The following is a 15062-nucleotide window of genomic DNA, read 5'->3' as shown; positions in this document are numbered from 1 at the left end:
TTACTGTTTGTAAAATAACAGGGGAAAAAAAGAGGGAAAAGGGGAAAAAAGAAGAAAAAAATAATCAAAAAGAGGGGAAAAAATAATAAAAAAGATTTTAAAAGGGAAAAAATAATAAAAAAAGAAAGCCAGTCAAGATTCCCCCTCCCCCCCCAAATTATATAGTCCACATACTAAGAAAGCACACAGCATTTTTCCCATTCAAGGAACTAGCTCTCAGTCATTTTTCTTCTAATTTCTTCAAAGGGGGTATAAAGAATGTAGGTAGCCTAATCCTGTGGAGAAAAACATGAGTATTGGTGCATATTTCCAACCAGGTTCCCTATAGACACCAAGCTTAAGCAATCACACTGCATAAGCATCTCAATTTTCTTATAATAAGTTTTGAGCTATGGGGTCTATTTCAACCAAACTGATCACATCAAGTGTCACAGATGGCAAGTTCCACCTGCTTAGCAGAAAACAGACACCCCCTCCCAGTGTCCTCATCGAGCATTAGACTAGGGAGCCCTCCAACTTTATTAGATCTCCAGTTCCTCATGGTTGAGACAAAAACCCAAAGAAATTCAGACCACTTCTCAAAAGAGGCCAATGCCACCTTTCACTATAGATGCATGACTTCTTTGGAACACCAGAATGCTTCCCATCAGGGCCCATCTCTTCTATCATAACCTTAGGGAAGTCAGGAATTTGGCCAAGCAAACTTCAGTGTAGGAACTCCAGATTATTCCTGCATAACCTTGTTTTCAGCTATGTACTGATGGTACTGGGAGGATGATTTCAAATGGAAAGAGCTGGATCAAACTGATGAAAGGCAGATGTGGAAGGGCCACATTTATCCTTTTTTGTTCAGACAAGGACACTTTGCTCCACAAGATCCTCAGTTTCTTAAAAAGAGTTAAAATAGTTAATAAGTAGGTAGGGATAGCTGAGTTTCCCAGCTGGACTGTTGGGGTCCAATACACCACCTAAACATTACCAGGGTGAACAGACAGGTCTATTTATTCACTAATGTGCTCACCTTCCAAGGGTAATCATCTGAGAAACTGAAAGAACTGTCTGGGGAGGGGTCCCTTTTTCTGAGGGTGGGCACGTTAGGTCGAGTTAATGATCCTCTGTTTTTCTACATGCCCTTCATTAAAAAGAAACTGCATATCCTGTTTCTACATTGTTTGACAAGTATCTGAAAACATCTGAAGGAGGAATTCAACTGCCTTATCCATACTGCCTAGTTACCAAAACCACTTTTCTGTTTCTAAAAACCAGATGTACCCAAATCCTCTAAACTTGGTATTTATGTTAAAATAGCAGCAGCATTTTATCCACTAGCTGCGTTTACTTACTTCGCCTGTTGACAACTGCAGTCCTGAAAATCCTCTGTCTTCACTTTCAGGCTCCTTCATACTGATGTACTGTCAACACAGCTACTCAATTTGCCTCTGCTTCTATCTACACAGAATTAATTTTCCTTCCTCGAACTAAACTGCTCTGAAAAAGGCACAATTTTTCAACTGTGCTGGTATGCTGGAAGGAATAAAAATCATAGTATTACTGCAACAAGTTAAAAAGCTATTTTATTTTTTTAAGTCATGCTATTGCTACCTAGAATACCATTACACAAGCAAGACAGTGACTATTTCAGTTTTGGACAACAGAACACCGTGGGCTACTGTTTTTGAAGAGTGAAAACCTTGGATAATCACAGGCCTCTGAACTTATTTCCACCATTGCAATGGCGAATGCTGTCAAATTAGTGCTCTTATACTCTTCCTGGCAGCACAAGTCACAAACTTCAGCTCTGGTAAGGACTGCTGGGACAGGAATACTGCTCAAACCCTTGAATGGACCCCTGTGCTGGCTGGTGGCAGTTTACTCATCATCCAAGGTTCTCACACAGCAGAAGATGAAGCTTTTCTTTCAGAACAGTTTTGACTGTTATTTAGAGTATCGCTAAAAACCTGAGTTACTTAGAACCCAACATCCTGCCTCCCACCTCAAACCTGGTTGCTTTAAGCAGTGTAGATCACATTGTTGTGAGATCACTGCCATAGCATCCAAGTGCAAACACATCAAAAAAATTGTAATACGGGTCCCAATGCCCAGGTACGCTGAAAAACAAGGAAGAAGGGAAAATATCCTCTTCCTTTCACCATAGTGCAGAAACTCTCCAGAAAGGAACCCACAGTTCTGCAGGTTTTTCCAAACAGACACTGAAGAACAGAAGACACTGAAAATTTCACATCTGCACAGCCCTTTTGTTGCAAACTTCTTAAGAAGTGTAGCAACCACAGTGAAGGACGTCACGTAAGACCGAGAAAAAACAGTCACAAGGACACAAAAATACCCAGACCCACTGATCAGTGTACTTTAGGTGTATTTTTTATTTACAGAGTGGAGGTGCCTAATCACTTATAAGGTTAGACACCTGATAATTCAGCTTTTTTTGTAAAAGTATATAAATATATACATGAAACTCTATGAAGTAAACATTATTAACTGTGATACTTACAGTAAACATTCACTACTATCCTTATGCTAACAGGTATCTCTTAAATGCTGATTTCAAGATACCCTCTATAAAATAGCTGGAACTGTCCTGAAAGGGCAAAAATTCTGTGCAATAAACAAGCTTTTAAAAGAGATTAATAACATGTCTTTGTAATAAAAGTTTGCCAGGATAAAAATACTGCTTCATTCCTCCCACTCCCCCATCCCCTAAGACACAAATATCCCAAAACAGTTGCAAACCTGCAGGAAGTAGTATAAGATTATTTTTTTCTTCTTCTTTACTTTTTTTTTTTTTTTAATTAAAATATTTTTATTTCAGTATTTTATCACATATTAAGGAAGCTGCAAAAAAATGCAGCTTTATTAAATATTATTTACTGTTATACAAAAATATGTGTCCATGGGGCTGAAGACATTAGTGGTCTTGTATGAGCTATCCCTTTTCCTTATAACTATATACCTTATTTGGAATGATGGAGAGATTTTTTAACAAATATATCTGACAGCAACTGAAGAAAGGGACTGGAAAACGATTGGCAGAACAAAGAAAACATGTGAGAGCCTCTAGACCTCCTTGCTTCCTTATTTTAAAAGCACTTTTGCTTCAGTATTTTATTTGCCTCTCTGTTGTTCTTCATGTTGGAGATGATTCAGGACATAAAGGATAACTTGATAGCAGAAAATGTACTGATCCTGCAAGGGAAAGGAAATCAGAGAACATGTGAAAAATGTTGGCACCACCTCAGCAATTCACTCTCACCTGCACAGCACTGGATTTCAGTGCTGTTTCTACAATTAAACACAAAACCCACAGTGGAGAAATATGCAACCTCAATTTAAAACAATTACAGGCACTCCCCTGCCACTAAAGAGATATTTTCATATGGGACATTTATCCTCCTTTCTCACCAAAACAACCTCAAACAGAGCAAGTACTTTACATAAGTGGAAATGAAGACAGCAAGTGTCAAGGTCTTGCATCAGTGCCAACTAATACAGAACTCAGATGACAGTGCAACTTCATATCTTAATCTCAGTGATACAGGGGTGAGGCCTAAGACACATCCTTGGGCACGAGATGGGGCTGATAGTTTTGTGGCTTGGTTTTAGGTTGGTTTTGTTGTGCCTTTTCTTCTTTAACTATGATTTGGCAATTCTTTCACAAAGGCAAAGTGCAGATTTTAATAAGACCTTGCCATGTCTATCTCTAAGGTAAAGTTAATTAGCCCTAGATCTAGATTACTCCTAAAATATTCATTTAGCTGATGGTTGAATATCTCCCCAAAGGAGATTTCAAGAAATCTCTGGCAGTATCAGTGATTCATAGCAGCTACAGTTAGGTCTTCTCTTCAGTTTCTTATGCAATTTTTAGCCAAAAAAAGCTCATCTGATTTCCTCTAACACACACTTTTGAAGAAGAAAACTCCAAACTTTTATTTTAAAAAAAAAACAACACAGATCAAAACAGCACAGCATGCTAAAAATTGCATGCATTTATAACTGTTAAAGATACACTGCTACTCACTGGTATGCACCTGATCTAGTGGAGAGTGTCCCTACTGATGGCAGGGAGGTTGGAACTAGATGATCTTTAAGGTCCCTTCCAGCCCAAACCATTCTATGATTCTATGACACAAACATTATATTAGAGGGCAAAAAGACAATCACTATGTGCATCACAGAAAGTTTCCTGACACATCAGAGATAGAATTTGAGTCTCTTTCCTTTAGTGTATACCTGGGGAAGCCAGCCAGACTCACCTCCGTCTGAACCATCCCGTGTCTCTGCAGACGCATCGTGCGCACCAGGTCTGAGATGTCAAACTACCGAAACAAACAGCAAGTTAAACATCCAAAAAAGACAGACATGCATATAAAGGAAACCTCCCCCCCAGCATCAAACCAAGGAATTCAACTAGATACATTAAACATTTAGTAGTGTAATAAATAACAATTCACTAAAGCCTGTGCTTGGCTGGTAGATAACCAGCATGTGCTGTCTCTGGGTGACATGGACATGGGCCTCCTACCTCAGACACCCTCCTCTTGTTTTCTTTCTCTGTGCACAGGCTCTCTTACTGGATGCTGAGTGTGCAGAAAATAGAGCTCCTTGGTCCAAACTAACAAAACACCTTATTTCCACGGGTCTATAAAGTTCTAGACATTTAGTGGGTGCTTAGAAACCCTGCTGCGCTAAGCATGACATAGCTCATCTTTACAAATTCAATGAAGGACATAAACACAAGGAAGCCAGCACCCTCCTGTGGCTTGCCCTCGAAAGCACATCCCTGGTTGTGCTGGAAAAGTTCATTTACAGACCCTCAACTCCAGCTGAGATGTTTGTACACTGAGTTTCTGATTCAGTTACCTAAACAGATACTCTGGTTGGCTTACAGTTGCCTTCCAACAGTTCATGGATCTCTGACCGACCAAGTGCCACAGTTCTCAGCTCTAATGCCATTTAACACCACAGTTCTGTTGAGTCCATCCAGCCAGGTAAGGCAGGCATTTTAACTTCCTTCAATGGCCCAAGTTATCATGGCAACACACTGCTGTTCCCAAGCCATATGCCAGAAATCTGCTACAGCTGGAGATGTCCCAACCGTATGGTTGGAGATGTTGGATGGATGCCCCCTCCCTGGAAGTGTTTAAGGCCAGGCTGGATGAGGCTTTGAGCAACCTGGTCTAGTGGAAGGTGTCCCTGCTGATAGCAGGGGGGTTGGAACTGGATAGAGCTTTAAGGTCCCTTCCAACCCAAACCATTCTGTGATTCTATGTCCTTGCAACATACCCTAGAACATCTCAAGTGGCACCTAACAGTGTTGGATTGCTGAGGTGTCAACAAACAGGACACTTAACAAGATTCCTGGAGCTAACCCAAGAACCAGTGGGTGTTAGAGCTCTTCCTCCTCACCAATCATCAACAAAGAAACACTTCACAGCTACTGCTGTCCTACACCCTGATGTATGTTACACTAAGACATGGCCAGCATGCTACTCTCAAAAGCATGGCATATTCTTTAAACAAATGAATTGATCCAATGGAACACATTTCCTGCAAGTCAAAAGCATGGCTTAGCCCATCCTCTTGGGTACTCACATCGAGGTCTCTGCTGATCAACCCCAGAATAACATCTATACAAATAAGGGTCCCCGATCGTCCGATGCCTGCGCTGCAGTGAGTTATGATAGGTCCTGATTTGTGGACGTGCCGCATGTAGGAGATAAAAGTAAGGAGGTCATCTGGTTGAGAAGGAGTGTCATGATCAGGCCAGGCAATGAAGTTCAGATGGGAAATGTGCCGTACTTCACCTGTCTGAGGTTTAAAAACAACAATAACAACAAAATGTAAGACATGGGAAGAATAAAAAGACAAAAGGGAAGTTCCCAAAGGAAGCAGTCTCAGAAGAGAGGGATTTGCCCAATGGAGGTGTTCTGTAATTCAATAAAACAAGGAAAAAAATGAGCTAAACTGAAAACAATTAGCAAGGAATTGAATAGTATAGGGTTCACTATGCAGACTGAACTGATCTCAGAGAGGAATGAACTAGCCAGACTGAATTATTAGTGAATTTCATATTCCTATATATGTTTCTGTGGACAAAGGCACCTAGGGAGCCAAAATTTAGAGTCTCATCAGCATAATGAAATCACCTCTCGGCCCAACTGCATTCTCCTAAAAATGTCACGGAGTAGCACAAGCTGCAATGAGGAAGAGTTGCCCAGTAATGATCACTGGGCAAAGAGGAGAAGCCCCAGGTTACCTCTTGATGTAGATATTGCAATTGAAAGCACGCAAGCCAGAAGTACAAGGATAAAAATGCCAATGCTCAGAAAAAAAATATCAGAATGCAGAATTAGGTTCACTTACCTGAATCTCTTCTAGCTGCAGCACTCTAATGATAAAGCCCTTGAGCTGCTGGAGTTTTACAAGAGCAAGCCGTAGTCGATCATTTATCATGGTGGTTTTATTGAGTACATCTGGCCAGTAACGCTGGCATTTTATCTTTTCTCCTTCAACTTCCTGAGTCATCATGGCAATCACAGTACAGTTTTGCTCCCAAACCATTTGCCAGAAATCTGCTACAGTAGTAGGGAGGGGTCCTTGACAGGCGATGTAAATGAACTCTTCGTTCCCCACTGGCATGCGAATGAAGCTGGCATTGATGTATCCACCTTCAATCCCAAGAGGTACTCTAGTGGTATCATCTACAACCCCCACACAACAAAAATACCTCAGCGTTATGCGTGCACATAATTAGACCATCACACAATAGAGATGCTGAGCCTTACATTCTCGTGTAGTACTTATCTTCACAGATGCTTCCAGATCTTATTTAAAACAATAAATCACTACAATGCCTGCTCTAGGATACTAATCAGTATTTCTCTTTGAATAAAGAAAAAAGATGGCTAGAGGAGAAATCTAAATCAGCAAACAAGCAGGATACATGACTTGAACTACAGCACCTCTGAAACTGAGGTTGAATATTTCTTCACTCAGAGCTTTGTCAGTCCTCACTTCCCCACACAGTCTCCCACTTAACAAACAGAATTTTGTTGCAGGAAATTTACTGACAATAGTATATGTGTCATTTTTCCAATTTTACATGGGTTAAACTGAAAAAAAACACCCCCAAAAACCCAAACCAAAACCAAACATGTCTGGCTCCATATATCTATCTATCTATATATCATTTAAGACATAAGATCTGCTGTAAGAACTGAAGAATCTGAACATCCATCTCTTCTATTTAAATTGCTTTATAACTGCTTGCTTTAAATGTGCAGAAAATGAGTGACAGATTTATTTTTTCCCTACTCAGCAGCAGAAGCAGGATTGGGAATCAAACCATCCCACTTCTGATCTAATTCATCTGACCCTACAGGCAGTGATAAAATATCAACATTGAACTTAAGACTAGTTAGGACTTACAAGGAAGTATGTTTTTATATCTGTTCTTCTTCCTATTCTCCTTTGCTTGCCCAATCAAACACTGATCCAAAGGTTTTAACTCCTGCAGGTTCTGTAAAGAAGCAATTACCCATCCATCAGAAAGCACTGAATGGTAACACGTGTTAAGAGCAGTTAGGAGATAGAATCATTTAAAAAAATCCTAATGTAAAATAATTCCATCACAGGAAAGAATCTAATTTCACATAGCTAAAAAAATGAAACAAAACAAAAAAAACCTGTTACCCAGTAAATATTTTCTCATTCTCCCACAAAGGAGATCATATAACATGGCTGACTTAAAACTTTGGAAAGGCTGTTTTCACATTCCGCAGCCAGGTTTTGCTGCCTTCATTTACCCTGTCTATGTCTGTAAATGTCATATTCACTTGGCAATTTACCAGAAGTAAGAATAATGTAAACACATTTTTTTAATTGAATTCCTGGTTTAAACTAATCTTACCTCTCAGCAGCTAGTGGGGGGAAGGGAGAGAAGTCTTTGATAAAAGAAGCCTTTTCATCCCTTTCAAGCCGCAAATTAAAGAGCTGTGGTATTTAAGGCGGTGATGAACCAGCCATTCTATTTCTAACTGTTTCATACCAGGAAAAAGGACTTTAAAGGACAAATAGTTACTCACTTCAATCTCTTTAGAAGGGACTCCCTGTTCCAGCAATCCCTGCAACGTCCTGATGACTGACTTCAATTTGGCTCCTGAGTATTTGCCTCCAGGGAGTACATTCACAGTAGGGAGTGCAGAGATCTCTTCATTTGTCACTGAGGGGAAATCTAGCAGAAAAACAAAATGGTTGATATAAATATAAATAAATTAATAGCTAAAACTAGGGAAATATAAACTGTAGGGCAACGTTGGATTTCCTTGCTGCTCTTCACCACTGTACTACCTGTTTTCTCTAGAATGCCTCCATGCACCAGAGGGAATACACAGATGTCCCCTTGGTTTGACAGGCAAAACCAAATTAACTAACAAAACCAGTAGGACACAAAATCATTTGATGAATCCAGGAACCAAAGGGAGTATTTTCCTGAACTTCCAATAAACACACCAAAGCAAACTTCAAATACATTTTAAATGTAAGTTCTCCACACAATAACCTACAAAACTGATGAATGCACAACGGGATGAATTCAGAACTCTCCACGTAAACATCACAGCCTGTGACTTCATTTTTAGCATTTATACTCAACGTATCTTTTAAGTGGTAATTGTAAGACACGTTAAATATATCTTTTTTTTCCCCAATAAAGCTTGCTTTCTATCAGGCCTTCAGTGAAGCACAACAAAATCAATAAACCACGAGTCTCTCTGGTATGACAATTAAAAGTGTCCTAAATCTACTTGTCTAAAGGTTTACACAGATTAACCCTTTTTCTTTTCATGAATACAGACAAAATGCTGTTGTATATGAATATGAGGAACTGACTCAGAAAGTAAAGACTAGATTCTGCCAAATGCATGAAATTGAGTGGTGTTCCACTCCGCCACGTCGAGCAGCAGGGGAAGAATGAGAGTCAAGATAAAGAAACAAATATTGCCTAATTCGAGCATGGAGTAGCTGGTATGTGAAGCACATATTATAGTGATCTGATCATGGTCAAATATTTATGCTGTTACAGCTTCTGTCAGATAGATATCATGGAAGAAAGCATCTCAGCCAGTTTCAATTCTACTATTACAGCCTCAACATTGCCCATATTTGATCCTATTAACTCTCACACCTTTATTATACAGATCTGTAAAGATCCTTTCCAGTGGGTTGCTGAGCTGTTAGATTTCTCATTATACCTGTCATTACACCCACAAAACATATCCAGGACATTTTAAAATTTACTTCTGACATTATGTCTATTTAATGTGATCCTCAGTTTTCCACTGGTTATTTGTTAAAGTTCTTGCCTTTATTTACACGTTCCTGGCTGATTGATTCAATCGGCAGTTCATCACTTCCCCACGTGATTTCATCTTCATCTGCTTGGCTCAAGGAAGGTTGTGGAGGAGATCTATAAGAGGATAAGGTATGGAAGTAAGAAAGAACACCTAGAAATAATCAACAAACTTGCAATCTAATAAAAAAAATACCAGAAAGTAATTTATAGCTACAAGTATTTCTGGACTGGATCCATTCCAGTAATCTCAAAAAACCCATCATTTTTTTTCCTTTCTTAAATCCCCAGTGGGGACTTGGAAAAGGTAACAGTGAAGGAAGAACCAGAGAATCTAGTAACAACTATTACTGCAATTACTTTTCAAATTGCTAAGCAGTCAAATAACATCCAATAGCAGACTGGTACCATTCACAGAATTCACTACCTATACACTAGAATATCTATTTTCAATTGCAAGTTTTCTAGCTTTGTTCAAGATGGTGATAAATGTATTAAGTATTTTAGGTCATAATGTCACTGCCTGTGTCAAGTCCCAACCCCTAAATTTCCAGAAACTTAATCAAAACATTAAAAGAAGTATATACACCTCGACTGAAGCTTCAACTTAGACTAACTTTATTTCACACAGAAAAACCACCTTGGGAACTTCCAAGATTCAAGGTGGCTCAAAGGGACAGTTAGTAACTTGGCCCAGAATATCCTTAGTTTTCCATGTAAAAACAAATAAGCCCCAAGCACCCAAATGGGAACAGATGGACCCGTGGAACTATACAGTTTAGTTTCTCTGCTCTAAAACTAGAAGAAGGAAAGTTAATGAAGCTTGTAAAGACTCAAACTGAAGACAGCATTGCTTGAACGTTTTCTTTACATGCAAGTACCAAATTGTTAGTGCAATGCAAATTAAGTTATTTGGAGCCATTTGAACACAGCCCAGTTACTTGTCATAACCACATATCCAAGGAATAAATAAAACTAGGGCATAGAAAACCACATAAAGCTAACTAATATTCAGGCAAATTATAACTGTTTAAATAACAAGAATAGACAGCAATTCAACAAGACACTGCACAGATATTTCATTGGGTTTGGTTTGGGGGTGGGTTGTGGGCTTTTTTTTTTCCTTCCTCATTATAACATATCCCTCTTTAGAGTTTCAGATTTCCCAGGTTTGCATTCAAGCAGCACTAGAAAAGAAATCCTACCTTTCTGGCATAGCTTTTACTTCACAATAGTCTTCACAACCATTTACTTGTGTTGGCTAGTGGAAGAAATATTTCAAAACACATAAAAGGACACAGTTAAAACACTCACCCACTGTAAACTTTAAACAATTAACAGCTACATGGACTATTTCTGAAGGGTACTAAGTTCAAAGCAGCACATAATGAAAGACTTTCCTCTTTTAGATATCTCATTAACCCAAAATAACAGAGGATGAGAATGCTGAGCACTTGGAAAGAGGCTCTGCTGTAACAAGGCCAAAAAGCTATCTTAAAATCACTCCTGACTCACAGCAGCAGTAGAATCATCTACATCTTCTCCATTTGACTTCTTTTTTTGTTTCTAATACTTAAAAACTTTTTATGAGGTAAGTTTGATAGTGAAAACTGGCCTCCTCTCAAGCCACCATTCCTAAACATAAAAGAACAGGGCTTTGCCTCTAAACGACAGGTACTCCTACATATGCCTTCCTCAACAGATGATGAAGACTCAGCAGAGAAGGCATTTTGATCCTCCCTTTCAAGAAAAAACTCTATAAAACCATTTATACTTATTAGGTCAGCTTCCAAGTTCCTACTTCCATACTCAGAGAACTGTAATTGTGGGTGTCCTAGAGCACACTGACACAGAGCCAGATTCCCAGTTTGACTCTCAGCTCTACTAACCAGACAGAAAGCTGCAACAGCCAGGATGTGCTGGGTAAGCAGAGTTCTGCTGATCTGCAATATGAGACAAAACCTAGGCATCTACTGACTGATGTAAAACAGTATATGCAATAAAGTAGGGTGAAGGTAAACCACATATAGAAGTTACTCAAGTTAATGCACATATCCTAGCAAAAACTAGGAGGAAAAGAAATCTCTAATTTACATGTTGGACAGTTAAGTCTACACAGCATTCACTGTGCCTGCTTTCCTTCTTTGAGCAGGAATCAAAGAAATCTTTTAGATTAAATGCCTGAAATAACATTAACAAGGTAGTTTATTATCGCCCTTTTTGAAAAAAAGCTGTTGGGCGTTATATGAGAAACAGTGTAAAATAACTCTCTATGCTTTGTTCTCTTATATAGTTAATTTATGATAAAATAATCACACACTATTTAAAAAATAAATATTTGCACAAGATTTACAGCTACTACCAACAAGGATGTTTTCATTTATAAGACTACTGTAAAGTTATTTCCACAAATTCTATGCCAATAAGGAAAATAATTAATTGAAAGAGCTTCTGAGAAAGTAAAATCAGCAGACAAACGTCTGCCAGCTTCTTGCCATCCCACCTCTGAAAAATCTTCAGGTAAAGATGACCCATCACAGTCTGTGTCTTCAGACTTATCTTCTATCAGCTTTCCATTCATCTCTACTGGAACAAGAAAATCAGGAGATACAGCATAAACACACCAAAAGATGCCCAGGAGTCACCTTCTCACAGTTGTGAATCCTGTTACACCTGCCTGGTGCTACACAGGGGATACAGGTGCCAGAATAACCAAGAAATATCTTTTAAGCCCCTTTGCTACCAGTGTGTCAAAAAAGAGGTCTTATTGTAGAGGATAACCAGACTTTAGGCATCTTTCTTTTCTAACTGGAACAGCTGCTGTTACACCTGAGGTTGTTTGCATAGCTAACAAAATATCTGTGCCACAGCATAATGGGTGGACAGGCTAGTGCCAGTAAGTTAGTAGATTCCCATGTCACTAGTTTCTGCAGTTCAGTTATATTTAGACCAGCAGTAGGTCTAAACCAGGATTCTACTTGCTCTTTGAATTAGCAAGACCTAATTAAGACATGCCGAATGAAATCTGACTTGGATCTGTCTGCTGCAGTAGTTTCCTGCTGCCGTTATCTTATAGATTCATTAATCTTCAGCTGCAAAGGCCAGATCCTAGCTAGAAGAAATTAGAAGTAGTGGAGCTCCAATTATAATCATCTTCTGAGCACAGGCAGAACCTCAGGTTTCCTGATTTCTTACATCATGACCAATGTCTATAACACAATGAACTTGAAGAGTAGCGAAAGAGGTGAAATAATTATAATTTTGGAGGTTATACCTTGAGTTCTGGAAGGAACATCTACAGGAGTAACAAGCATCTTGCTTGAATTTTTGGAGCATAGATACATAGTGTGACATCACAAAGGAACTACTAAAACTAAAACTCCTGAAAACTAAATTTCAGTCAATAAAAACTGGAGCTAATGAAGAAAAAGAAATCCGTACAGACAGAAGCAGGTACTGAAAAACCAGTTTTTCTAAAAGAGACAAAGCAGGTTGGCAGATTGCTTGGTTTTGAAAGATCTCAACGCATTTCCAAGCTGTGCTATCTGCAATCACTGAAATAATTCCACTCATGAGATAATTCTAGAATGGGGTTGATTTTCCCAGATTACTTAAAGCAAAACCCCAGATTTATCAAACCAAATTTGATATTTGATAAACCAAATAAATCAAACTTGATTTATTAATTTGCACTTGAAGTTCGCTGGAATCAGCAACCATTTGTCTGTGTTCCACTTGGGAAACTTTCAGTTCACACATCAATTGAATGTGAACTCTCCCTCTTGCCACATCAGTTGCTTCCTTGGCACCTTGTTTCAGGAAGCATTTTACTGTTAATGATATGCTTTTTAATGGCCCACATTACCTGGCAGGTGATCTTCTGATGCAGCTTTCTTGAGATGTAGAAGACTCTGAGCCTCTGAAGCTGCATTATTACGATTTAAGAGGTTCTGGGCTTCTTCATCTACAACATCTAACAGATATTGGACGACTTCATTGTGATCATCCTCATCATAATACTCATCATCTGGAACCTCTGTTTCTAAAGAGAAATAGTATAAAATGACAAGTTTTCCCAATATAGGATGTTTGGGGGGGGAAAATTAAAGGGGTAGACACCATGGCATTATTTCTAGCTGTTATCATGGATTTCCTTCATTTCTCTCTACCAGAGAATCAAGTTTCCATCAATCTACTTCCAACATCAACTAATTTCTCTAAAGCAGAGCACACGACTTGGAGATGATCTAAAACTGACTGCCAGTCTAACATTGACTTATTTCAGCCTATTCAACAATGTCTTGATTCTCCTGTAGTTCTGCACTGAAAACTAAATAATGCTGCCCCTCATCTCGCCTCCTCTTACCTGATTTGTCACCGTGTTCAGAAAAATCTGACATCCGATTGGTAAAGCCAAGGGAAGGTGCATCTCCAGATCTTGAGAGATTCATTACTCCTTTTTTGTGATGGATATTGTTTTCTGTATTCGCCTGAGAAGGGCCTAGGATGCCATTGCCATTTATCTAAGTAAGTGAAGAACAGCACAAATTAACTCTTAAAGAGTCCGGGAGTTTGTTGAAGCAGCAAACAACCCTTAAGAAGTTCATCACTCTACTTAGCAACAAATAAAAACCCTATTCATTATCTATCAGCTGAGATAGCTGGGTGGTGGGTGGGCAGCTTTTAGATGTGCTAGAAGCTTCATGTGAAAAAACAAATAAAAAAATCTATAGCAACTAAGAAAAAGGTCACATGGTGATGAAGAAGCAACTACTACAAGAGAACACATAGTAGTATTTAACATTATTATAACCTCTATAAAACACACACAGGCTTCAATAGTTTTGGTCCCACCACATACCATTTCTCAGAAAAAAACCAAAGACAGACATTTACTACATCTAGTAATCTGACATTTACTACATCTAGTAAATGTAACATGCAAGCATCTGCAGAAACTGTGAACAGAATGGAGTTTTCTGGATGACAGCCTTGCATCCTTCTCATAAGATTATTTGTCTTTTGATAAAGCAGTCCCAAAGAAAAAGAAAATTAACTAAAAAAAACCTTGCATATTTATTGTGTTCACTGTTTATTCACATCAACTGACAACAGTGGGTTTGCATAATTTCATTAATGGATTGTTTAACTTAGTTAATTTAAAAAAATGTGTAAAGTAGATTCTTTTCTCTGGTTAATGATAATAGGCACAACAAAGGAATATTTACCTTGGGCCCATAAGCATCGCTTGTCTTTTCTGATTTATCACAGAGATCACCACAGGAACAACCTAAACAACAATGGGAAAAAGCCAACAACTTCACAGCAACTTTTTCACAGAAATTAAATTAGCCCCCATCAATTACTTTTATAAAAGAAATAAAGTATTGAATATTATGTTATGAAACGAACAATATTTCTGCCTGCCTGGTTACTGGGCATCACCAAACTTGGGTCTGATGGACTGTGCTTTCTCAATGGCTGTTTGAATGTTATGTTTGATGGGATCAGAAAGCATGACTGCTAATACAAGAAATCAGCTCTAAGCAAAGACAAATGTTGATAAATAGCTTAACCATGTACAGTGGAAACATGCACCTTTGGGAAATAAGGCATGATTTTCTCTCCCTTGAAAGGAAAACACAACCCTGCAATTACCTGACAAATAACTATTTTATATTTATTTATTTATTTATTT

At 38.6% G+C, this 15062-nt stretch overlaps 1 protein-coding gene across 1 annotated transcript; it reads right to left on the bottom strand.

Annotated features, from left to right (window-relative positions):
* Window positions 1–3120: 3120 nt before the first annotated feature.
* LOC104524101 (tyrosine-protein phosphatase non-receptor type 13) lies at window positions 3121–8219 on the bottom strand. Its single transcript, XM_029084717.1, has 6 exons — window positions 8100–8219; window positions 7444–7534; window positions 6379–6716; window positions 5608–5823; window positions 4269–4331; window positions 3121–3201 (listed from the first exon to the last, which is right to left on the bottom strand). The coding sequence occupies exons 3-6, from the start codon at window positions 6652–6654 to the stop codon at window positions 3121–3123; spliced, it is 636 nt and encodes a 211-aa protein (XP_028940550.1). The 5' UTR covers window positions 6655–6716; window positions 7444–7534; window positions 8100–8219.
* Window positions 8220–15062: the final 6843 nt, after the last annotated feature.

This window comes from Antrostomus carolinensis, unplaced genomic scaffold (assembly GCF_000700745.2).
Source record: "Antrostomus carolinensis isolate BGI_N321 unplaced genomic scaffold, ASM70074v2 scaffold28754, whole genome shotgun sequence".
In the NCBI taxonomy this organism is placed as follows: domain Eukaryota; kingdom Metazoa; phylum Chordata; class Aves; order Caprimulgiformes; family Caprimulgidae; genus Antrostomus; species Antrostomus carolinensis.
This window is presented reverse-complemented; position numbering and strand designations above follow the sequence as displayed.

Bases quoted from the DNA above. Each gene is read 5' to 3' on its own strand.
- LOC104524101 (XM_029084717.1), bottom strand. From the start codon at position 6,654: ATGCCAGTGGGGAACGAAGAGTTCATTTACATCGCCTGTCAAGGACCC. The intron at 4,332-5,607 runs GTGAGTACCCAA...TTGTTTCGGTAG, and splicing joins TGATCAGCAGAGACCTCGAT to TTTGACATCTCAGACCTGGT. The intron at 3,202-4,268 runs GTGAGTCTGGCT...TTTCCCTTGCAG, and splicing joins ACGGGATGGTTCAGACGGAG to GATCAGTACATTTTCTGCTA.